Genomic DNA, 25,384 nt, shown 5'->3' with positions numbered 1-25,384 from the left:
CATATTTTCCTAGTGGCATGATAAATTTTTGTGGCTGTCATTCATTGACATGAGAATCTCAGTGAGGTTTTTTAAGATGCTTTGAGTCTTCATTTTGAGGTGTGGTAAAAAAGTTTTCAAATGTTGACCCTTAAGACTCAATGAAGTTACCATTCAAAATATGGGTTCATAACATCATGTTTTTGCTGAGGGATGAGGCAGTCCTGACTTGTATTTCTTTATGTTGACAGTGTAATTTTATATATTTATATATATATATATATATATATATATATATTAAAGAAAGAAAGTATTGTTATCCCCCATGAGTCACCTAGGGATGAATCTCATGGGCTGTTCCTGTCATTGATGACTTTTGTTTCATGATACCCACCTGGTGTATAAATATGTTAATGAGGTGACTCTTGACTTCACAGTTTCTCTGTTGTTTTTCAGTCCATTCCAGAATCCAGCTCTGCCACCTTAAAGAGTTCTCACACTTGATTTTCTCTAGTCTGGTATGTGTTCACTTATCTATTTCTATTCTTAATTGCTGAAGGCAGTCCTCCCACTTACACTGTTCGATTTGTGTGGAGCTGGTAAGAAATTCAAATGATGCCCTGCTGAGAGTAGGATGGAAGCTGAAGGAGTGGGATGGAGAAGTAGAACAAGCTGATGCTATTTACTAGAACTGCCTGTGCAAAATGGTGTGAAACGACCCATATTGATTGTCAAGCACATTGATAAGGTATTATATGTAAAAAAATTGACAAATTGTGTCACCTAGTGTCATGGTTCAAGGATTAGTCTTCTTTCTTAATTCTGCTTCTGTGGTCAAGTTGTCCTGTAACTGTTCATGTCTGAAATAAAATTTGGAAAGTAATTTTGTGAAGTACTAGTGGCAGTTTCTTTGCTGTTAGCATCCTAGGCTGGCTAATTCTCTGGTTAATCAAGTCATATCAATATAGTTGGCCTTGTTCTGAAAATCTTGCTTCTGTCTTGGTGTGTTGTAAGTGTTTTGGGGTGTGGTCCCTTGGAATTCCCTTTTCCCTCAGTTTCAGTGAGGGGGTCCCTAGGGAGCAGGTTGCCCTCTGTGCAGGGTGAGAACAGCCTGGCTCAGCAGTGCCAGCTCCCCTGGCTCCTGGGCTGCTTCCTGGGGCTGAAATCCTCATTTTGGGCTGGGCAGAGGCTGCTCGGCGTGGCTGCTGCAAACCCAGACCTGCTTGTGCCTCTTGGCAGCTCCAGGAGGGCCTGGCCATGCCAGGCTGCAACCTCCAGGCTTGGGATGCATCCTGGAAACTTCTTGTTTTTCAGCACTTCAGAGACAGAGGAACCTTCTTTCATTCCTCTGGGAGCTGTTCTGGATCAAAGTGCTTTTGTGGGAGAATTTGTTAGTGGAAAAACATTTGCCCTAGCAACTGTACAGATCGGGTATAATTGGTAAAACTAGGAAAGAGGGTTATGGATAGTGGTCATTAATTAAAAGTGGAGACTTTGACCACTGCCATTGTGGCCTAGATGGGTGTCTGGTCCAGTAGGGCACTTTTAATTGGCTTTGTTTAACAAAAGTTACAGAATCAATGGCAATCAAACGACATATTTGTCATTGCAAAAACCCAAACAAGTTTAAGCAAAGTTCTCATAAATAGATGGTGTCAGATGAGATTTTGTAACAACCCCGTGTAATTTGTAAGACTTTAACCTAATGTCCATGGGTAGTCTCTCAAGTAAGAATAATTGCTGGAAGTTTATGCTCTGCATTGCAAACTGCCCTGAAGTGCAGATCTGTTGTATTTTAAGGTCTTTAGATAAACCTTCCAACAAATTAAGCTGTTTCTTTGCAATGGAGTACTGACAGTAGTGTTTAATATCTTTTCCAGAGAAAGCTTTAAACCTATGTTGTATAAATACATTGTTTCTAATGCTCTTAAAAGCAATGTTAAATTGTCCTCAACAAGAAACATATGGCTATAAATTCTGACATACTCCATGCACTGTCCTGACTGTCGGAAGCAGAGTGTGCAACGTGGAGGATATTTAATTTAAAAAATTGGGATAAGGGTCGTGAATTGTATGCTAGAAATAGAAAATAAGATTAGAGGTTATGTTTCAGGCATGGAGCTGTCTCTGGGGGGGGAACAGAACAAGGTTACTTCAAGGTTTGGAGCCTGGCTGGGGGATGGGAGAAGGGAGGAAATCCAGCAGTGGCTAAAAATGGTGCCTGGGGGAGTTTGTAGTAATACACACAATGGGAGCTGCCAGGCTGAGGAATGGCCCTGATGCTGAGCCTTGTGCATTGTAGCCTTCTCCTTGCTGGTGCCAGATTAGTCATGGGCAGTGCTTGGTACCAGAGGGGGGGTCCTGGCACCGGCACAGACAGTCCTGGTGCTGAAAAGGTCACTTTCTCTAAACCTGGTACTGGGAAATGTGTTTGCAAGGTGCCTGGCCAAACCCGTGGTAGATGCATCAGCTGGTATTGAGACATTGCTTAAATGTATTTGGCATCTTTGCAGTGCCTCGTGGCTGGCAGAACTTTACTGTGTCTCTGTTAGGGCAGCAGAAAAGCCCTTTGTCAATAGAAGCTGCTGGGAAGGAGTGTCAGCATGGCTCAAGTCACCTAAATATCATTTACTTGAACCTTAGTCTTTCATGTTGCTGATAAATTTTAAGTATAATTGACATATCAGAAGATGCCACTTAAAATTTTAAATGTTTCTCTCCTGACTTTGTGAATAAAATCCAGCTCTTGTAAGGAGTATGGGGAGATGCCCTAGCGTGTATTTGGTATGGTGGGGCTTGGGATCTTCCACTTGGGTGTGTGCCACTGTTGGGACCTGGTGCTTCAGGGGGAACACAACACACCTGAGGTCTCTGAAAGAGCTAACAAAAAATCAAAGTTTAAGTCTCCAGGTTTGCCTCTGGATGTTGTATTTCTACTGCATAGATCAATCCCATTGTGTTAATTTGTTTTATGGATTAAAACATTACATTTGTTTCTCTTTCAAAATGCATTATACCAGCATAAATATCCCATTGTATCCTCTGCTGCACAAAAGAGTTCTTGCACAACCCAGTGCAGAAATATTTGGCACATAACCTGGTGACAAATCATGCCCATGATTGAGGGCTTAGTTGTTTATATAAAACTCTCAGTACTTTTAATTTCAGGACATGGTAAAGTGGTGTGACTGTGTTTTTTATGTTGTAGATTAGGATTGATAATTATTTAACTACTGATGATTTTATTGGGAAATATTTGAGAGTTCTTTGGTGAATAATTTGCAACCTAAGAACAAGGCAGTTTTTTTTAAGGGCAAAAATCCCATTCCATCAGTATTTCTGTGCACATCAGTGTGACTGCTGTGTGCCTTTCCCTGCTGTATAGTTACTGCAGAGCTCAGAGCTGGGAGGGAGGAGAGTGCCAGCAGAATTCTGTGTGTGCATTTGTTAGCAAAGAGCTCTTGGGGGAAGTTATTTATACTCCTTGGTAGCATCTACACCAGATTTATTTTCCAAACGTGTAAATTTATTTGTATTGAAGGAAATTATCTTCATTTTTAAGAATGCTAACTCTGTTTTGAAAGAAGCAGCAAAACGATTGTTAAAATACTAAAATACTTGCTTTTCTTAATGAAAGGAAAATAACTTTAATCAAGCTAGTTTTCATAGGAAGAGCATATAAAATGTAAACACCAGGTAACTAATTGCTTTTGAAGAGAGAAATTTCTTGCAGCTTTCCCTGTGTCAGAAGTGGATGGAGGAGACCCAAGGCTGCTGCAGAGTTCCTCAGTGTGCAGCTTTCTGATGTTGACCTGTGGCTTATTTTGGCATTTACGTTGTGTGGATGAAAGGCAGCAAATTATTGTGTGGACTGAAATAGCAGGTGGGATTACTGGAGCAGCTAATGGAGGGCTGGAATCCTGAGTCTGAGCGCTGGGAGCTGCTGCCCTGTGGCCTTGGCTGGGACAGGGCAGAGGGTCCCTCTGTCCCAGTGCTTGTGCCTGAACCAGCTGCTGACAGCCCTTGCACTGAGCAGCTCTTGGGGAAGGGTTTTCTCAGTTGTCTGCGTGTAAAGCAGGCAGAACAGCTAGATAAGCACTGAGCTCTGGGTGGTCTCCAAGGGGAAATGTTACAGGTGGCAAGTTTGGGCTCTGTCTTTTCCTTTGAATTGGTATTAGAGATTTATAAACTGGAGGGGTGCTATATTTGATCTTATAACTAATCCTGTTTCCTTTGAATTGGTATTATAGCACCCCTCCAGTTTATAAATCTCTATTTGATCTTATCCTATTTTGGCTCCAGCTATGCAAGATGAGTTAGGGCTATTTAAAAAATCTCATCTATATTTAAGTAAGCTTTAAAAATTCTGGCCTTAATGAGGAGGTGAATTCTGTGCCCAGGACACACAAGCAGCTTTTTTGATCAGAAAAAATGAGGAAAGGTTATGAAGTATGCATGCTACTGCTTCTACTTTGCTAATCTTTATGATCTCAAATTACTTGTCACCACTGTTCCTTCATCAGCTACAGAGATTAGTTCTACAAATGATAATATATTACAAACCATAGATTTGTTAGAAATAAAGCATTGTGACAGTTCCCGAAGTCTCCTGTTACAGAAGTCTAGTTCAAGAATGATTTTTAGAATTAAAGTGAAAACTACTCAGCTACTACTATTTATGGAATTGCTATTTACAGTAGTATTATGCTTTTATAGTATTATGTACACACTAATGTTTGGTTTTGTTATGGGAGGGAGACTGTAATTCACACTGGATTGCTCTGGTTTATTCATATCCTGTGACAGTGAATCAGATACTGCTGTCTATATACAGACTGAATTGCCAGCCAGCTTTGGGCCCAAATATGGTAAACATAATTATGTTCATTTGCTGTAAAAATACATTCTCCTTAGTTTAACATTTTCATGATTACAGTTTTCTGGTAATTCCATAATTTTTAGCATGAGAGGGATATGAAAGGCGTAATCATCATGTCTCTCTCTTCAGTGTAGAATATAGTTTGTTTTCCTGGGCAAAACTCCAGCTGTTCAGTGATGAATTTACTGCTGCTCAAATACAGTGAGCCCATAAAGCATTTGGAAGGGCTGTTCCTGGGACAGGAGCTGTGCTGTGGAGACTGAATCTCTGTGTGCACAAACAGCAAAACCCCGTGGCTGCAACTGTCCTGTGGCACTGAGGGGATGTGCTGATGTCAGTTTTTCTGATAGGCACTCCTGTTCCTTATTTTTGGAAATGAAATTAATATCGTTTCAGAATACTTAATACTTCTCAAGTCAGAGACTGTCAATGAATGAGTTGGGAGAGCATTAAGATAAAGCTCCTACTCTGTACTGAAGGGAATAAATATTAGTAAATATTGGATTATGTTTTAATTTCACTCACAAAGGAGTGTTTATGGTAATAGTTATTAAATCAAAAGAGGATAGTTTGCTCATGCTAGATAGTACATGCTAGTATGACACTTCATTTATACAAGGGGGGGTTAGGATTAGTACATTTAGTGGACCTAAGAAAGTGCATTTGCAGGGTTTTTTCATTGTTTTGATGTAGTCTGGTATTGAGAATGTTGTAGATGAATTCTGTGGCAAGTGTTGAGAATTCAGGAGCAGCATAGTAATTTGGGTAAGGAAAGATTGTTGGTGTTGAGTTACTCCAAATGTTTTGAAAGCTTTCATCATCCTTGCTGCAAACAGGCAAAAAAAATCACATACAGGCTTTACAGGATTTGCTGTACATAATCTGTCTCATGTTTCTAGTACTCAGAACTTCCTTCTTCATAGAAGAGCTTTAAATGTGTGGATGATCTATAATTTTCTCTGCCTTGAAATACTACTTTTATCCAACACTACTAAAATAATTAAAATGCCTACTGAAGTTACGCTGAGTTTAGCTTTTTTAAACTTGTATAGTGTCACAAACTCTTAAAACAGTTTGGCTTAGAGATATTTACTTCAGTTGGAAAATTCAAATGTGTGTGTGCTGCGAAGTGCAAGTGCTGGGGCATTTCTGAAATGTGGGATCTGTGTTTGCAGGAGCAGCAGAAGGGCTGCAAGTCTGAGAGGGAACAGCTGAGCTGGGATGAGGAAATGTTTCTGTTTGCAGAGGAGTTGTAAACAGTGTGTCCTTGTGGCACTTCTGTCGCTGGGACTGTTCCACTGCCTTCAGTGGTTGCTGGGGGTGGAGAGTGACAAAGGAAAAGTGGCTGATGCAGGCTCCAAAGCAGATCCACCTCAGCCTCCTTTATTTTGTCCCTTGGAGGTCATAAATGGATTTGCAGGGAAAGGCAAGAGCAGGGTGAATTTGTGGGCAATACTGATCTAGAACTGTCCTCAACAACTTGCTGCATCTGGGGTTTCCTGAGCTGTGCTCAGGCTGTTCAGTAACCCAGGGGAGCCCCTCTGTCGAGGGGGTGATAAGAGATCAGAGCTGCACACTAAATTGGAGTGGGTAAATCATGAATTTATGCAGTGGCATAAGTGTCTGGCTTTTCCAACACAGCTGTTCCCTTCCAGATCTATTCTTCTCACTGCCATTCAGCATCAGGCTGATGTTTAGCAAAACCACTCAGTTGTAGCACTGGGATCACCTTCCTCAGTGGTAATGATCAGACCAGAGCCCATCATTTTGCGTGTGAGGTTTGGATTCTTTCTCCATGTATGAGTTGATGAATTTACCCCTAATTAATCTAGTGTCTTTAGTCCCTTAGTCCTGTGTGTATATATCTATATATATAAACATTATATATGGAGCATGCAGTATGTCATGCCTGAATAGTGTAGTATTGACCTGGGTTCTTATTCCCACTTGTCTTTCCAGGTCTTTTTTAAGGTGTGATTTGTTCAGGACAATGAAAGCTTCCTCAGAAGAACCTAACTCTTGAAAGAAGATGTGTTGAAGAATGTCTTTCATTTATTTCTCTGTGTAGTTGGTCAAAGAGTGGGAATTACTCTCATTTTTCTGAGTGTGGAAGCTTTTTCTGCAGTGTTTGAGTCCATGGACAAATCCTTTTAAGCTGATGAGAATAAAGCTCTACGTGGAGCCTTCTGCCTGCTTTCTTGATCTGCACTGACTCAGCAGTAACTAAGCTCTTCAAAGTGATTTCCTAAACCTCTTTAGCGAATTTTAGTAGAAATTTCTAGCATGGATCTTAAGATGTGTATTGAAAACATCTCTTCCCAGTTACTGAAAATTAAGTATGACATTTGCTTGTGCTGGAAAGCTGCAGTTGGTGGTGTAACAAGGATTTTAACTCTGACTGTGTGGGAGACACCACTTACTGGACCTGGAACTAAACATGTGCCTAAGTTCATTACTGAAGTGAGCCCAGAGGTTTAAGATGTCTACTGTAACCTCATGGTTACACTAGGATGGGTGATTTTTTTGGAGTTTTCTGTTCACAACTGTTTTTTGGGGTTTTTTTTGTTGTGTCTTTTTTTTTTTTTTTTTTTTTTTTTTTTTTTTTTTTTTTTACTGTTTTTATTGTATTGTGTTCATCCCCCCATGTGAAAGCTGGTTTTCTGCATAAGCTTGGGAAATGGTGATTTTTTTGGAGTTTTCTGTTCACAACTGAGAAACAATTAAATTTGTTTTCTTAATGCTTGTTTTTTCAGTGAAGTTTTAAAAAGAAAGCACCATCATAGACTCTGTGTTTACATTTATATTTTTGAATACAGTAATCAGGAGTGATAGGGTGAGGAAGAATTGTAAGTGGCTTCTGCTTAGAAGGGCTTCAAGTGTGGATGTGATGTGCTGGGTGGGGGTGCAAAGACAGACTTGGAATTGTCTCAGGTGGCCATAACAGGACCAATGTGCATAAGCCTGACCAAGTAATATTCCTGATCCATATATGCTTAATTGAATATTTCTCGAGCTCAGCCTTTCCTTCCTGACTTCCCTTCAGCAGAAAGTAAATCTGTGGCCTAAAAAGATAACTTACAGGAACATGTTAATTTAATCTCAGGATTTTTTAGAAATTGTCAGCTCACTGTCCCTGGGCTGAAATCCTTCCTGCAGTTTTTGCCTCTCTTTGGAAGGGAAGTTTATTTTTCCCATGGGTGGCTGTCTGTGTGCACAGGTGTCTCTTCCTGAGCAGTCCTGTAGGATCAAAGAATCCTGTAGGTGGGCTGTTCTGGGAGGCAGAGCTGTGTCTTTTCTCCAGAAATTTGGGCTGCTTATGCTTGTTCTCAACCTGGTCCCATGAGCTTTTTCCTCATCCTAGCACATTTTCCAGCTCTGCTGGAGGAGTGTGGTGGGGAGTGCACCCTTCTGGGAGATGGGAGATGGAGCCTGGAGTCTCCCTGGGCTGGCAGTCCTGTGTGGGAATTCCTCTTGCTGAGTGCAGGGGCTTTGTTAGGCTGCTCTCCCAAAAGAATGGGCATTATTTCCTTTCTGTTTTCAAAGGGGAGCTGCTGTGAAAATAGATAACATAAGCACCTATTGCCAAGGGAGGATTGAAGCAGTGATCCTGATCTGACACAGGCGTCTATTTTTGATGCTGGTGAAGGCACACAAGGCTGAAAGGAGCTCTGATTTAACACATTCCTTTCACCAGCTTTTCCTTTTGCTGTCATGTCTTATTGCTGAGACTTGAGTTAGTGCTATTTCAAGTGTTACATGTTTTACTTCAAACAAAATGCAAGAAGTCTCCTGATGGACTGCAGGCTCTGCCTTGGAAAAATCCAATTCTCTGGGCTGGCAAGTCTGAATCTGACTGAGGTACACCTACATTCCCTGTGTATCTTTCAGGGAGTGTAGTTACACAGGTTTACAGAGTTTTTGTCTAAAGGGCTAAGATTTGGAAGTGAGGTGGTGCAGTGCTAAGCAAGCAGGACCCTCAGTACTCACCTAACTCCCCAAATATTATGTTCCTCAGCCTTTTCCAGTTCTCTCTGTTTCTGAGTGGTTTTTGTGACAGAGTTGTTGGTTATTTGGATTTTTTGGGCAGGGTACAGACATATTTTTGTGTTTGCTTGTTTTTTTTGGCACCTAACAGAAATGCACCCTGACAGGATTGTTCAGTACAAATGCAGAAGACAGAAATAAGCACAAATAATTTACTGTCATTGCTATAAGGAGTGTCATTTTGAAGGGAAGAAAACTCCAGACAAAAGCATAATGAATGAGTTCAGAGACTTGTCCATAAATACTAGGTAGGTATATCATCAGTGGAATTGGTCTTTTGAGTTAATAAAAGCAGGTTGCTGGTTTAACAGATCTCAGTGCTTTGGCTGGTAATTGCTTCACTGAGAGCAGGTTCCAAATGAATAAATTACTCTGTTGAAATTTGAGGTGCTCAGTTTGATTCTAGTTGAGCTGTGCTGACTGCACAGGTCCTGTGGGGTGTGTTCTGGGAGCTCTGGTCCCCAGCTGGGGCAGGGAGGGCATGGGGGCATTTCCAGGGTGGCTGCTGGCACCCATCTGCCCCCAGGCAGCTGGGAGGGTGGGCTCTGGTGAGCTGGGACACCCTGGGAATGGGGACACCCTGGGAGAAGGATGTGTCCAACAGGAGCTTCATGGATTCACTAAGGATTCACTTGACTACTTTTTTGTTTTGGTTTGTTTTTTTTTCCTCCAACTGTTCTGGGCAAGCAGCCAAACTGGAATCCCAATGAGCAATTCATGAACTAACAAGAACTAAAATGATTTTGGTATAATTGTGTATTTCTGACTTTCCTCCATCCTCCTCTAATAGGAGATTTTTACAACTTGGGTGACAAAAAAACCCCAAACTAAAAACCACATGCAGGAGGTGCCTGGGTCTCCTGCAGGCTGCAGCCCACCCCATTAGAAAGCCTTGGAAAGCAGTGCTGGTTTTCCATCCTGGATCTGCAGTTCCAGCCCAGAAGCAGTCGGGGTTGGGTGAGGAGATCTTCTCCCTGCTGCCATTCCTGGCCTGCTGGGGCTCTTGTCCCGTGCCTGCATCCTGCCAGCTGTGGGAGTGAGTCTGCAAAAACCCTGAGCCTCCTTTGCCCTGGTGGTGAAGATAATCAATACTTGTCAACCCCTAGAAAAGCATTTGAATGCTTTAAGTATTTATGATGTGTTGGTAGGAAATTCCAGGTGCAGAATAACTTGGTTGATATCAGAGGTGGATGCATATTTTCTGTCAGCCAGCATTACTGGAAGGTGGCTCTTCTTGTTGGTTTTTGAAACTTAGTTTCAGCTCTTGCATTATTCTGAAAAGTTTTATGTTCAAAACAGTGTTTGAAAATGAAAACAAATTTTAAAAGCCCACACATATTTCATTTGATGTGTTTGCTCTTCATGGGTGGATTGAATATATTAGGTGCCATTCCTGTGGCAATTTTGATATTAATAGATGTGGTGTATTGATGAGAGTAGTGGAGAAGTTGTAGTCAAAGTCAGAATTTAATTTATCAGGTTGAGATTTGTTGCTGAAATTAGAACTGTTTTTTATATTGAATCCCTGGTCTCAGATTCAATTCCAGACCAATTCCAATTTCTAGTAATTTCAAATTCCAATTTCTAGTATTTTTGAATAGATGTAGATGTCATCCATCTTCAGTTTGGGAGAGAGTAAAATGAATCAACTCTCAGTTAAAAATGTGATGTCTGTCTTAACATACCTCCCGAAAAGTAGCTGGGGACACCTGACTTGTTTTTAACCGGATCATTTATGGGGATCCTGAAAAGTTTACTTGGAGGAGTTTCCACCCCCTGTCCTAGTCCCCTGGTGTTGTTACCTCCATTAGTGACCGTGTAGCAGGGGGAGCAGGAATGGCCCTGGTGCTGCTCCCGGGGGTGCAGGCTGCTGTGTTCCAGGGCTGCAGGCTACTGGGGTGCAGGCTGCTGTGTTCTGGGGCTGCAGGCTGCAGTGTTCCAGGGGTGCAGGCTGCTGTGTTCAGGGGTGCAGGCTGCAGTGCTCCGGGGGTGCAGGCTGCTGTGTTCCTGGGGGTGCAGGCTGCAGTGCTCCAGGGCTGCAGGCTGCAGTGTTCCAGGGCTGCAGGCTGCAGTGTTCCAGGGCTGCAGGCTGCTGTGCTCCAGGGCTGCAGGCTGCTGTGTTCCAGGGGTGCAGGCTGCTGTGTTCCAGGGGTGCAGGCTGCTGTGGCTCACCTGAGCATGCCAGGCTCCCACCTGGGGCTCCTTCCCATTTCTCCTGCTTCAGTAATGCCAGTAATGCTTTCAGACCACGCTGAAGCCTCCAGTCAGGGCTCTGTGCTGCCCTCTGAAGCCCTGGCTGCTCTCCTGCCCCTGGCCAGCGAGGTGCTGCCGGTGCCACCCTGGGCTCTGTGTCCCCTCCTTCCCAGCCCTGCTTTCCTCGGCCAGGCTGTTTGCACACAAATTGTTGTTGCCTGCTCACTCTTCCAGCCCTGAGCCAGCTGTGGCTCTGTGTCCCCTCCTTCCCAGCCCTGCTTTCCTCGGCCAGGCTGTTTCCAGCTGGATGCCTGCACACAAATTGTTGTTGCCTACTCACTCTTCCAGCCCTGAGCCAGCTGTGTTGGGGACAGAGGGACACTGAGCAGTCCTCAGGAAGCGGTGTACAGGCTTCCCTTGGCCTCCTGCTCCCGGGTTGCTGTGCAGGTGTTGAGGACCATTTGGGATGCCTTTGGTTTCAGGTGTTCACATTGGGATGTCGGCTGGCCTGGCCAGGTGATGGATGGGATGTACACGTTAGTGGCACGAGCCTGTGAAGGTGGAATGCCACCTTTCCTCGTCGAGTGACTTTGGATTTGCACCACATTTGTATTTCTGAATGTCAGGGAGACTTCTGTGTGTTTTTCACAGGAGGCCCTTGGCTCTGGCAGCTTCCTGGCCTTTTGGCCTCGCAGTGGGTTTGTTTGTTCAGGCTTTTCCTGGGTAAGCAATCTGGCTGCTCTGGGTTGTCTCTTTTGGACTTGGCTTTTTTTTGAACATTAATTGGATTTAGTTTGTTTTACATAAATGGTGGGTGCGGTGTTAAGTTCATCCTGAGATTTGGAATCTGTATCTCATCTAATTAAAACCAGCATGAAATGTTACATTAAAAAGTTGGCTCAGGTGTTTTGGACTATCTGACTCTTCTGTGTTTTATTGCATATTCTCTGGAAGGCCAACAGAATCCATAAGGAACACCAATTGCAGGCAAACTTTTGCCAGTTTTAAAAGTCGCGAGTCAGAATCTTTTTTAAAGCACTGCTTCCTCTGCTCAATTCCTTGTGTTTATTTGGGGAAAAAGTTGCTTTCTCTTCCTGCAGGGTAATCCCAAACAGGACAGATGGGGAATTGGACTCCTCGTGCTGGTCCCAAACAAATTGGGGGTACCAAACTCCACTTGTCTGAAAGTCTTCCCTGTTTATTCTTTATTTATCTCTTGCGACTGGTGAAGTTAGGAAAAAGCATTTTTCTGGAAAGTATCTAAGCAAAAATATTTGGATGCTACATTTAAAAAAAGTAGTGGACAGATTTGCGTTTGTATTCATTTTCCTGCAATTTCTGTTTCCTCTATGCAAATAACTGCATTTTTAGAGGAGCTTGTGCAGCTGTCTGATTCTCTGGAAGTTCAAACAGTCCAAACTCGTAGCAGTTCCTTAACTTTGGCATTAACTCTGCAAACAGCATGTTGAGCTTTTCCAGTAGTGTTTTGCCAAGCAGGGTAGTGTTCAGTGTGGAGCTGGGTTTATGTTATATATTAATTCTGTTACAGTCTTTAATAGTACCTGAACAGCACAGTTTTGGTTTTGATTACATAAAGGAAGGACTAAAATACCTTTTCCTGTGGTATGGTAACTTTTTTGGTAATTCCTTCACTGTATCTCTTGCGACTGGTGAAGTTAGGAAAAAGCATTTTTCTGGAAAGTATCTAAGCAAAAATATTTGGATGCTACATTTAAAAAAAGTAGTGGACAGATTTGCGTTTGTATTCATTTTCCTGCAATTTCTGTTTCCTCTATGCAAATAAAGCCATTTTTAGAGGAGCTTGTGCAGCTGTCTGATTCTCTGGAAGTTCAAACAGTCCAAACTCGCAGCAGTTCCTTAACTTTGGCATTAACTCCTTGAAGTGAGAATGCAAACAACATGTTGAGCTTTTCCAGTAGTGTTTTGCCAAGCAGGGTAGTGTTCAGGGTGGAGCTGGGTTCATGTTATATATTAATTCTGTTACAGTCTTTAATGGTACCTGAACAGCACAGTTTTGGTTTTGATTACATAAAGGAAGGACTAAAATACCTTTTCCTGTGGTATGGTAACTTTTTTGGTAATTCCTTCACTTGGTTTCTGTGGGTATTTCTATTTTCCACAAAATGAAGTACAAGCTTAAGGTTTATGTTTTGGGTGCTAACATGCTGTTCTTGTATCACTAGGAGGAAACCCTTGGTTACTTTTTGCCCCTAAGGTGGCGAGAGGTGGATTGGCCTGAAGTCCCTGCAGTGCAGTGTGGAGCCCTCACATTTCGGGCACACACCAAAAGCAGAGGGCAGGGAAGGGAGAGCGTGGGAACCTCTGTGCTTCACTTTTTCAGGAAAAGATGCAAAATGAGGAATGTTTATTTTGTATGTAGCATGTCAGAGAGCTCATTATAGAGTTTCAGACATAGTATTCAGACACATGTCTGGTGTTGAGGCGTGCAGCTTTCCTCTCTCTGAATAAATATCAGCTGAAGATACAGGCTGTCCTCTTTAAGCTTCTGTGTAGGTTTTATTGCAAGGGAATTTTGAAGCTGAAGAGTTGAGTAAGTAGCTGCAAGTTTGACTACAAAATTGTCTAGAAGTAAAACACAATGATTTATCATTTTTGTTTATAACTGTAGAAAATAATGAAGCCACCATTTTTTTCCTATTCATTGCATTTATGTTCTTTTATGCAGCAGGTTTATGTATATATTATATTAATGGTAAATATTTAACCATTCCAAATGATGGGTTCAGTGTGTTTGATCCTGACAGGCTCTGGGTGTAATCACAAACACTGAGCTGAGGTGCATCTCTGATAATCTCATCTAAATCAGTACTGTAGAGCTTGAAAACCCTTCCTTCTTAGTTTTTTCTTTCATGATAATTTCTTAAGTTCCTCTGCAATGAGAAATTTCACGTCTACTTAGCAAAAACAATCACTAATTTACTTATATGTTGCATTTAAATTAACCAACTCTCTTACTCTATTTACATTTATATGCAATCAAGGAAACCAATTTAATCATGCTCTCCACTGTAAGACACCATAACTTGTAAAACAAGGAGAAAATTATTTTCAGCTATGCATGTGACATCAGGACATCCTAGAAAATTATGGTTTTAATGAGTTTCTTGCATTTTGTCACATTTAGTGTGAAAATTGAGAGAAGCAGGGAGGTAAATAGTCAGCTTGGAGTACTTAAAGGATGCTGAAATGCATGTGGGAGTTTCTTTGAGTTTTAGGTTTTAAAAAGTGCAAATGCAAAAGAATATTTGCTCCAGATCTCTGAAGCAAAACCATCTGCAGCAATCAGTTCCTGAAAAACTTGTGTCCTGTTTTAGTGGAGGTGAGACTACCCAGCTCTGGATGTTTTGTCCTGCTGTGTCTTGCCTTCCTCTTTATCTGTGGGATGCTTGTGTCCTACATATATGCCAAAATGGGAATGAATGAATGAATGAATGAATATTGTGTGTGTTCAGACAGGTGGAAATAAGAAATTCTTCCCCAGCCGTTCTGACAATATTACTACAGATTTCATTGCTCAAATATAATAGCTAAAGGAACATTTTGTTGTTAAATGAAAGGGTTCCTGGACTATTCTTCCAAGTGCCTTTGACATTGCAATTGCTGCAGTAAGGAGAAGGATGCCCTTGTTTGATAGAATCAAGTGGGGTGTGTAGGAGAGGGAGAGAGTGGCCTGAAGTGTGACTGGAGCTAGGACTGGGCAAACTGGTGGGAGGAGTTGTAGCCTTCTGATACTGTCCTGACACTGTTTGAGTGTCTGGCACTGGACTATTCTTCCAAGTGCCTTTGACATTGCAATTGCTGCAGTAAGGAGAAGGATGCCCTTGTTTGATAGAATCAAGTGGGGTGTGTAGGAGAGGGAGAGAGTGGCCTGAAGTGTGACTGGAGCTAGGACTGGGCAAACTGGTGGGAGGAGTTGTAGCCTTCTGATACTGTCCTGACACTGAGTCTGGCGTTGGACACCTGGTGCTCCATCTCATCCCTTTCCCACTGCTCAGGCTCTGCTCACCTTGCTGCAGATGCCCTCCAGCAGCCCTTGGCTCTCCAGCTGCACCAGGGCTTGCCAGGAGGAGCAGGGCAGTACAGAAGGTGTACTTCCTCTCTACTTTGATGTGTGCTCAGTGTTATTTAGTGCAATCTTATTCTTAGGCAGTTGTGCCTCATGTACCACCTTGTGTGTGAGAGATGCTGCCTGCCCATCACACTGGAATGGGACATGAATGTTGAGACATTGCAATTGCTGCAGTAAGGAGAAGGATGCCCTTGTTTGATAGAATCAAGTGGGTGTGTAGGAGAGGGAGAGAGTGGCCTGAAGTGTGACTGGAGCTAGGACTGGGCAAACTGGTGGGAGGAGTTGTAGCCTTCTGATACTGTCCTGACACTGTTTGAGTGTCTGGCATTGGACACCTGGTGCTCCATCTCATCCCTTTCCCACTGCTCAGGCTCTGCTCACCTTGCTGCAGATGCCCTCCAGCAGCCCTTGGCTCTCCAGCTGCACCAGGGCTTGCCAGGAGGAACAGGGCAGTACAGAAGGTGTATTTCCTCTGTACTTTGATGTGTGCTCAGAGTGTTATTTAGTTAGGCAGTTGTGCCTCATGTACCACCTTGTGTGAGAGATGTTAGGAAACGTGCAATCTTATTCTTAGGCAGTTGTGCCTCATGTACCACCTTGTGTGTGAGAGATGCTGCCTGCCCATCACACTGGAATGGGACATGAATGTTGCATTTCTCAGCTAATCTCAGGATTAGGCAGATTGGTCTGTTGTTGTACTACATAAAAAACTAGGGACCTGTATCTGTTGACTTAGTAAACTATTAAAATGAATGGGAGAGTTCTGCAATAAATTATCTTGCATGAAAAAAAGTTTTAATTTATTTCATTTTAAAATTATTTTTAAAGGATGAGATTAGAAAATGTGATTAACTCCCCTTGAGCTCTGCAGTAACAACCTTGCACTGTTCTTAACTGTGCAACACTTGCACTGGGGATTGACCAGACTTAAGTTTGACAGCCTACAATGAAAGAATTAACAAGAAAATATCCAACAGTGTTGAGTTTAGCCACAGGATGACACTGGCTTCTAACAGTTTTTTCAACTCAGTGCAGCTCTCCCCTTTGGATCTTGGGTGTTGTTGACAGTGTGTGCCCAGAAATGTGAACCAGGACACTGCAGGAGTTAAATTTTTTAAATTTTTAAACCTTCTCATTGTTCTCTGATGTATAACTTTTTTTTTTTTTTTCCCCTGCGCAGGAAATGACCTAGAGGCCTTACAAATACATTTGTGCATTTTTGTTCTGAGTCTGCAATTGAGGGCAAACGCAGTCTGGAAGCACCACTTCTTAAAGTTACAACGGAAACAACTACCTCAACAAACAGGGAAAGGGGAAGAAGGCTTGCAATAACAAACACTCTAGTTTTTAATAGCTTATACTTGCAAAGTCTTCTGTAAACAGTCCAGAGTTTTTTCCCCCCTCCAATACTAAGAAGAGACACTACAAGTAAACTGAGTTGGCAGACTGGATCTGTCAAGACATTTGAAGATATTTGATCTGCTGACATAAGGATTTGCTTTTTCAAGGAAAGAGCCTCTGCACTGCTTTTATAATCGCTGTTGATCGGTGGTTTGCTCCACTTTTCCTGATACTACTAATGGGAGAATTGTATTAAGGTATTGCTTCTAAACTATTATTTGCATTGACAAAATTTAAGTTTTGTAGATGCAACAGCAAGAGACAGTGTTGTGCTCGTGAAGAACCAGTAGGCGATCACTTCTCTGCTCCAGTTGGCTTTTCTGCCTGCAGAGGGGATACCACAAAGGGACAGAGCTTAATCGAGATACTTGGGCTTGCTTTTTGAGTACAGTTTATAACTGCAGCAGGGCTGCACCCAACATTGAAAACACGGAGTCAGCAAATGTGCTGCCGTTCCCACTGCTGATACAGATTATACAGACGCTTGCCTTTCTGAAATGCCTTTTGTGAAACCTATGTACACAGTGCTGCACTGGTACTGTACATAGATACCCGAGGAAGGAATTTGACAAGTGATTGTTAATTCAAGAACTCTCTGGACAAGCACTCACTTATGTATTGCTGCAGTGCACAAGAAAGCAAAATGGACTATAAGCGGCGCTTCTTGCTTGGCGGGTCCAAGCAGAAGGTGCAGCAACACCAGCAGTATCAAATGCCCGAGCTGGGCAGGACCCTGAGCGCCCCGCTGGCCTCGGCCACCCCCAGCACCCCCCTGGTGTCCCCGGCTGCTGCCGGCGGCTGCTCCCACCCCGCCTCCCACACGACTCCCATCGCAGACATCCAGCAGGGAATCTCCAAATACCTGGATGCCCTCAACGTGTTTTGCCGTACGAGCACTTTCCTCACCGAGCTTTTCAGCAGCGTGTTCAGGAACTCGCACTACTCTAAGGCAGCTATGCAACTGAAAGACGTGCAGGAACATGTCATGGAAGCGGCGAGCCGACTCACAGCAGCAATAAAACCAGAAATAGCAAAAATGCTGATGGAACTGAGTGCGGGAGCTGCAAACTTCAAAGATCAAAAAGAGTTCAGCCTACAAGACATTGAGGTAGGTTACCTTGGAGGATAGTTTTGCACGTGAATTTGTATCATTCCTTCTTAACTGGATTTCTCTTCAAAATCCCTTCTGCACCAAAAGTCTTCTCCACCTTGCTGTGTATTTGTGGGTAATGCTGATGGAAGAAGAAGCTCTAAATTTCTTACATGCTAAGAAAGTACTAAGTAACTTGCGACATCTGACCTCCATCTATGTTAAATTAGGTATTTAGTAGGTATTTCTGTAGAAGAACCAACTAGACAAAAGTTTTAAACCATTTTCTGGTTTATGTCAGCTAACAATTCTAAAAATGTTATGCCATCATATTCTGAATCAGCCTACAGGTTCCTTGGTATTATCCATTCTGAAGGGAAACCTGAGCACATGGCAGTAGCATATTGTCATCAGTGTTTCAGTAAAACTACGTATTCATTGACTAAAGAGTGATTTTATCACTCTTCAGAGCATTTTTGTCTTTTTGAGCTGTTGTGAGAGGAAAATAACACCCTGTGTGAGAGATTAGTGCTGTAAAAATTTGTGGTGCCTTTGCTACAAGGTTCATATGCTGCCAGTGAGCACCCAAGAATCAGGACTGAGAGAGGATCCTCAGATTCTCACCATGCCTGCCTGGGAAGGTCTGGATATTTCTCCTCCAGTAAATTGTTACCTAGCAGGCAGCGTCAAGTGATAGTCACAGGTAAATCCCTGGAGTTTTAAGTAACTCCTTGTGTTTTGACATATTTCTTCAGTTTGCAGCTTTATGCAGAGTTATTCCTTCAGAACTATATCCTGAGTGGAAAACCTGCTTTAAGTTCTCTTGGTTTTGATTCAGGTTTCGGGTAGCTTTGTGAGAGTGACTGTTTGTGCCTGTCAGGCATGATCAGCTGTCCCTGCAGTTGTGTACTGCAGTTCTCAGTGTTGTATACTTGGTGTAGAATGAAGTAAAATAGGCTGTATATTTGCTATAAATGTCTTCTGTAGGCTGGTATTTTTAAAAGCAATCCAATAACATCACTCTTTAGCTAAAGCTATAGCAATGTATGTACAAAAGAGTGAGTTTATGTAATGAATTAATATTTATAATAGATGTGCTGAAAGACTTTCTGAATTAAAAAAAGCGAAAGCATATGAAGCAGTAGATGTCTTCTAGGGGTTTTTGTGGACTTGGAAACGCTGTCCTTCCAAGTGCTGGAGCCATCAGTGGAGCTGCTTTTGTCAGGGGGCAGGCAGGGTGGTGCTGCTGTGCCTGTGCTGTGCAGGGAGGGTTTGCTCAGCAGGAGCTGAGGGGAGAGAAGGCAGGGTTTGTGTCAGGTGGGTGCACGTCCTGCCAGCCCAAGGCAGAGAAGCTTGCTTTGGTGCCAGCTTGGCCTGGCCAGGCCTGGCTCTTGCTCTGGGCTCTGTGTCACCTGCAGGGCTGTGCAGGGTGGCAGCAGCTCCTGAGCTTTCCTGCCTGCACCTCTTGGGCTGTCCCAGCACTTCTCATCACACTTTTCTGCTATCTTTTCTTAATTGAAACTGCATCTTGCACGTGGCTTTGAAAAACGTCAGTATGTGAGATTTATGGGCACTTCTGTATAATGAGACAAGTGTGGTGCTCTGCTTTGGCTTCAGCAGCAGCAGGATGTGGGGATTTGACAGCGACTCCGTGGTTGTTCTGTGGGTCACTCAGGACTGTGGATGAGTGAATCCTGCAGGCACAGGGCTTGGGTGGCTGTGCCCAGGGAGCAGCAGCTGCTCACTGTTGAAATGGACCTTGGCAGAGGCCAGTACAGGAATATATTTGTTTGTAGGTGACTTGAAAGCACAGGATATGAGTATGCTGGGAGACCTGTAGAACTAAAAATAATCTTGGCCAAATGAGTTTTGCAGTTGGGATGGAATTCAGAGGTGAAAGCTGAATGTTGCAATATTTAAATAGACTTTTTCAGCCTCAGGAGTGGAGCCCACTGGGCAGCGGTTCTGGAGAACAGTCCTAGGGCTCGTGGGAGTCATGTGTTGGGGAAGAGTCAGTGTTGTGCAGTTGGAAATAATAAATCAGTGCTGCTGCTGTTGTGCAAAGAGACATTTACTATGTATTTAACACACCCCTAACCTGCAAGAGCCATGAACTGGGCACTGAACTCTTCACTGGTTATTATGGCCTTAAACACAGCAGAGCACATGCACAGCACTGCTGGTGCACTTGGAGAAAGAGGGAGCCAGAGGAGTGGAGCAGGAGTAGTCAGACATCCAGGAAATTGGACCTAGAGGACAAAATGAAAAGATGGACTCTCTGCAGAAGAGGAGGCTGAGAAGAAAAATCAAAATTGCTCAGGTATGTGAGAAGTTGCCAGAACATGTCAGTGTCTATTATGTCCATGTAAGGTGGAGCAAGGAACTTAAATTTCAGAAGGAAAGATTCACATTAGATGCTGTGAAAATCCTTTGTGATGTTAGTGGGGCACTGCTGTGGATTGCTACAAAGGGTAGGGAGCAGAGCTGACAGAACAGGTTAAACCTGCCTCTGGCAAAACTGACCTAGGTGAAATTGCTCCTTGCTAGGGACAGAAAGGTGACCTGGTGAGATCCGGTCCCACTGTGCTTTTCTGGGATTTGAAAACTCAGCTGTTGATGCTGAAATTTCAATTTAAAAAGTGGTTTGCTGTTTTCCCCCTGGTGGATAGAGAAGTTAACATTTCATAAAACTGCCAGCAGGATTAAAAAACTCACAATGTAAGCAGAAAAACATAAAGGGCTTGCCTGACTTCATCAGTTTACTGAGCAGGGAAGTGATGGGGGAAGTGAGGCAGCAGAATTGTTCCCCTGGAAAATACCAGGAGGGGAATACAGGTGTATCTGAAGTCGCTTTGTCAGCTTCTCTAGTGAGTGACTGAAAGAACTCTCAGCTCTGAGAGAGTTGAGAGGTGGTGAAACACAGGGGCAGCTCAGCAGGGCTCGTGTGTGAGGGATGGAGGCTGTCACAGAAACAGAGAGGTGAGCTGTGGTTCAGGGTGCGTGGGGCAGCACCCAAATTCATGAGAATGAGGCTTTATTTGTGTGAGCCCAGCTAAGGAAAATGCAGTTTTCCTAAACCTTGCTTAAGCCAGGCTGCAGTTTTGGGGAGGAATGAGAAGTCCAAGCAGAGCAGGTTTGGCTTCAGGAGTCAGGCAGAGAGCTGTGGCTTTTCTCAGGTGCCACGACTCTTTATCTACTCTGGTGGGCCCTGCCCCCAGGGAGGGCAATATCAAGAAAACTTAAATTTTGGTGAGCATGCTTGACTTGAATTTGGACTGGAAGCTGTTGTGCACCCTGAACTGTAGCACATGGGATGAGGTTTTTAATTTATTTATTGTTGCTCAGAACAAAGCTTGCTAGTTCAGAGCTGTCTGCCAGGCTGTGTAAGAAGGTGACTTCTCTTGATCAAAGTGTGGTGACAGATGGAGTTTCCCAAGGTTTCTTAATTTCAGAAATGCAAATGCTGATTTTTGTTTTCTTCTTTTTCTTTTCCCTTTTCAAACACCTTTGAGTTCTTGGGTATTCTGTGCCTGTATGGGTGAGGAACAGCTTGGAAATCAGGGTAAATGAGAGGGTGTTTTCCATTTCTGGAAACCCTTTGTCAGCTGGGGGAATGCAGTAACGCTGTACTGCTGTTAATAAAAACATTAAAGCAAATCCATAGGGAGGAGTCAAACTGGTCAAAGTACATTTCCCCATCTCTTGTGAAGCTTTGCAGAAGCCTCAGTATGCAAAATATAAAGAGTTACTTTTAGTTACACAGGGCTTGGATTGTCTTAGCAGTGGTAGTAATGAGAGGAAGGCCCACATTGCCTTCCTGTACAGAAGGGAAGCATGGATGGGCACCAAGTATGTTCTTGGGTGCTCTATTTTGTATTAAATGCAGATAATTTTTGGCTTTTATGTGTATAAAATAGCCTAAGATTTTTTGAACAAGAATCTTGTGAGACAAAAATATCTGAGTAAATTTTAAATGTAGGCTTTCCTTAACAAACATTGTAAAGCCAAATTTAACTATTTTTAAAATTATTCTTTCCTGGGATTTCCAGGGATTGGCTCCAGACTCTTCTGTGTTGAGGAGTTGTTAGTGGCAAAAAAATATTTTGTCTTAGATTTTAATTGCTGCTTTTCATTTTTAAAATTCTTCACACTGAATTGTTTTTCTGCTCAATGATAGTGACCACTTCAGTAGCTGTCAAGATCAGATTATCATGAGTGCCTTTTAGGGTCACTGCTGGCAGAAATGAGTCTGTTGGGTTTCCAAGTCTTGCAGCTTCTGCTGGAATCTGGTTCAGCCTGCAGTGACCCCAGCCCACGGGCAGGACTGAGCCTTCCCTGGAGGTGTTTGGTGTTCTGCTCCTGAGATCACTCTCTGGGACTGCAGGGAGCTGCTAGATAGTAAACCTGAATATGTTTTCTGGTCATGTACAGGAAGGGTGTTGGCTCACAAGGGGGCACACGTTCAGGCTGTGCCACCAAGGACACTTAGGGGAAAGCACGGAATAATTCTCTTGTGGTGTTTGGCTTTTTGAGCATTCTGCTTGTTTAAGGAAATGGCCAAAAACAGGGAGAAAAAGAAGAAGGTTCTATTGCATAAAATGGCACTTGGAGAACTGCAAGCCAGTGTTTGTATCAAGTGTGGGAGACTGACACTTGCTATTTGCTGCTTTATTACTGGTAGTGTTCTCTTCTAAAGAATCTGTTGTACAAGATTTTCTTGCCAGGCAGTTTGTATGGCACCCCTGATTGCAGTGAAAAGTGGCAATTCTGTGTACACTTCATCCCATGCAGTATTCCAAAGCTGTGTGCCCCCATTAGGAGGATGAGGTGGGACAGAGTAACCTACACTCCATCTCACCTGGTGCTCCTGTTGTAGGGAACCAAAAGCCCCATTGCTTCCAACTGCCTGAGCAGGAGGAGGATTCCTTCAGGTCAGGCTCTGCTGAGCCAAAAGCTGTCCTGCCTGACACAGGTCAGGGAGTCAAGGTGCTGGAGCTGTGTTCTGTGGGACAGAAGAAGCTGAAGACCTCATGGTGCAATATAAATGAATCTAAGAGATGAAGGAGACATCACCACTCCCAAGGAGATCTCACTGGTTGACACCTGAGATGGCTCCAGTTCAGCTTTGGCTCCTGCACAGTTGGCAGGGTTTGTGCTTGTTCTGGTCTGAAGGAGGAGAGTCTCACACTCCTGCATGGGAAAATAAACCTGAAGAAGAGCTGGTGGTGTCTCTGAAGTGGGAAGCTGCATCCACGTGCTGGTGCTGCTCAGGGATGTGCAGCAGAGGTTCCCTGGCTGCCCTGCACAGGGCTCAGTGCCCAGCCCTGGTGGGGGAGGTTGGATAAGGCCAAGTTGGGGCTCTTTGGCAGAAAATCTGACCAAGTGAGCTCTTTAAAGCTGTAAAATGAATTTGGCATCTACCATCCATCCAAAGGGAGTGGTTAACAGTGCACCTCTTTGAACAGTGCACCTCTCCACCTCTTTGGTAGTGAAGCAGTTTAAACCATCCTTACCCATTTTGGAGGAAGGCTGAAATGGATTTTTTTCAAACAAAATAAAAGTTCAGTAAAGCAGATGTTACTATTTATCTTCACTGTTTAACATTGTAAGTTATAAGTAGGAATGCTGTGTGCTGCCACTTAAAACCTAAATAATTTGTTTATTTTGAGCATTATTCCCAGGCTGGGGAAGCTTCAACCTTTGTACCTTAAATATTCTTTGAAATTTAATCAGCTTGAAATTCCTAATGAGTGCTAGTTTCATCTTCCCCTGAGAACTGCATTCTTCCTACACAGAAATAATTCAGATCACCAGTTGCCTCTTCCTGCACTTTTCTTATAAATCTTTCTAATCTCGTACCCAGCAAAGTTGGAGTTTTCTTTATTTTATCATTTGCTGACTGTTTTTTTTTAATAAGGCAAGCTCCACTTTCAGAGGTCAGTCAAAGTACCAAAAGTGTTTAATTTTATGCCTTGTACAAAGAAGGGAAGTGATGGAACCAGAATGGAATGTCAAAAGGAGTCTGGATGCAGTGGAAAAAGCATTGCCACCACTGGTTCTTCTGAAGTAGATAGTAAATGCATGGAGCTGTTGGTGTGCCTGGAGAGTCCTGCCAGGAAGATACATTGTGTCTGAATGGTTTTATTCCAGAAGAATGTAGCTGAAAATAAGGCAGATGATTTAAAGGCTGCAAGGCATGATGGCTTTGTACATTATCTGTGTATTTTATGAATTATTCCTAAAATGGAATTCAAGTTGAGTCTTTTTTAATAAATCATAGTCAAATACACATTTTAAAGGCTTTGTGTGGTAAACTCTATGAAAGAAACACTTAGAATAGCTTTTAAATACTTTGTACAGTGATGTGGAGAATCCTCCTTTTTCTGCAGCTCCCTGTTCTACACTTGTCACCTTTCCCTGCCAGGGAGCACAGCCCTGGGGCAGAAGGAGCAGTTCCTGCTGGGGGCCTGGCTCTGCAGGGTGTCCCTGGCTGCTGGCACTGCTGTTCTTGCCCCAGAGTCCTCTGGCACAGCAGCTCTCAGTGCTGGTGGTGCCCGGGATGGCCCAGTGTCCCTGGGCACAGTGAGAGGATGGGGGGTGGCACCTTGTGCCCTCCTCCAGGGAGCCCCTGCCCTGCTGCCCTGCCCTGCCCTGCCCTGCCCTGCCCTGCCCTCCTGCCCTGCCCTGCCCCTGCTGCCCTGCCCTGCCCTGCCCTGCCCTGCCCTGCCCTGCCCTGTCCTGTCCCCCAGGCAGTTCTGTCACACTGTGCCAGTGGCACATTTCAGCTTTGGGCACTGTCCATGGGGTGAGGGGGCAGAGGCTGCTGATGCCCACAGCTGCTGGCCAGCCCCTGCATTTTATGTTAATGTTTTCAAATTATTGTCTTCTGGTTGCTGTTTTGGGTTTTATCAGAAATTCAGCCAGGCTTTGTGCAGGTGGGTTTTGGTGCTGACTTGGTCCTTGTGATAATATGCTATTCCCATTTTTGTGCTTGATTTTGCCAAGTAACTGAGCAAGCTTTTTATTCATCAAGTAGTCAGAACTTGAGTACAGAACTAAAAATTACTCAAAATTAGTCTGGTGTCCTCTTCATTGACAGAAACTAATGCTCATTTACCCACCTACTATTTTAAGTAAATGGTTAAATATCCTCTCTTTCTTATGATCTGAAGCGTTATTTTAATTTAAAAAATCAGGGTTTAATATAGTTCCTTACTCCAAACACCAAACAAAAAGCAAGAAGGGAAGCTTCCATGAGCTCTTCTATGTGCTTGAAACTGCTTTGTTTGTCTCCCACAGGTACTTGGGCGATGTTTCTTGACAGTGATGCAGGTCCACTTCCAATTCCTGTCCCAGGCTTTGCAGAAAGTCCAGCCAGTGGCACACTCCTGCTTTGCTGAAGCTGTAGCTCAGGAGAGGAAGAACGTTAGTGGGACTGGAGCCTCAAATATAAGCCCCACAAACGAGCTGGAAGATGCAATAAGATCCTGGAGAGGAGCAGCAGAGGTAAGGAGGTCTTGCTGTAAGCACAGTGCATTTAGTGAAACCTGACGTCAGCCTGGGTGTCCTAGCAAAGGAAGAAAATAGCTGATTTTAAAAACACACTGCATTTGGAGGGGGGAATGTGGCACAGTTGGTTTCAGACACTAAAACTCATTTTACTCATGTGATGACTGCACTATCTTTG

The 25,384-nt window shown here is 43.4% G+C and overlaps 1 protein-coding gene across 3 annotated transcripts in view; it reads left to right on the top strand.

Annotated features, from left to right (window-relative positions):
- GARRE1 (granule associated Rac and RHOG effector 1) overlaps nucleotides 1–25,384 on the top strand; it is a 59,857-nt gene that overhangs the window by 12,766 nt on the left and 21,707 nt on the right. For all 3 annotated transcript variants that reach the window (XM_039698142.1, XM_039698145.1, XM_039698144.1), the window contains exons 2-3: nucleotides 16,387–17,715; nucleotides 24,997–25,203. In XM_039698142.1, coding sequence (XP_039554076.1) covers nucleotides 17,221–17,715; nucleotides 24,997–25,203 — 702 coding nt within the window. In that variant the 5' untranslated portion in view covers nucleotides 16,387–17,220. The remainder of the gene's footprint in view (nucleotides 1–16,386; nucleotides 17,716–24,996; nucleotides 25,204–25,384) is intronic.

This window comes from Passer montanus, unplaced genomic scaffold, assembly GCF_014805655.1.
Source record: "Passer montanus isolate IOZ18808 unplaced genomic scaffold, ASM1480565v1 scaffold121, whole genome shotgun sequence".
Taxonomy (NCBI): domain Eukaryota; kingdom Metazoa; phylum Chordata; class Aves; order Passeriformes; family Passeridae; genus Passer; species Passer montanus.
This window is presented reverse-complemented; position numbering and strand designations above follow the sequence as displayed.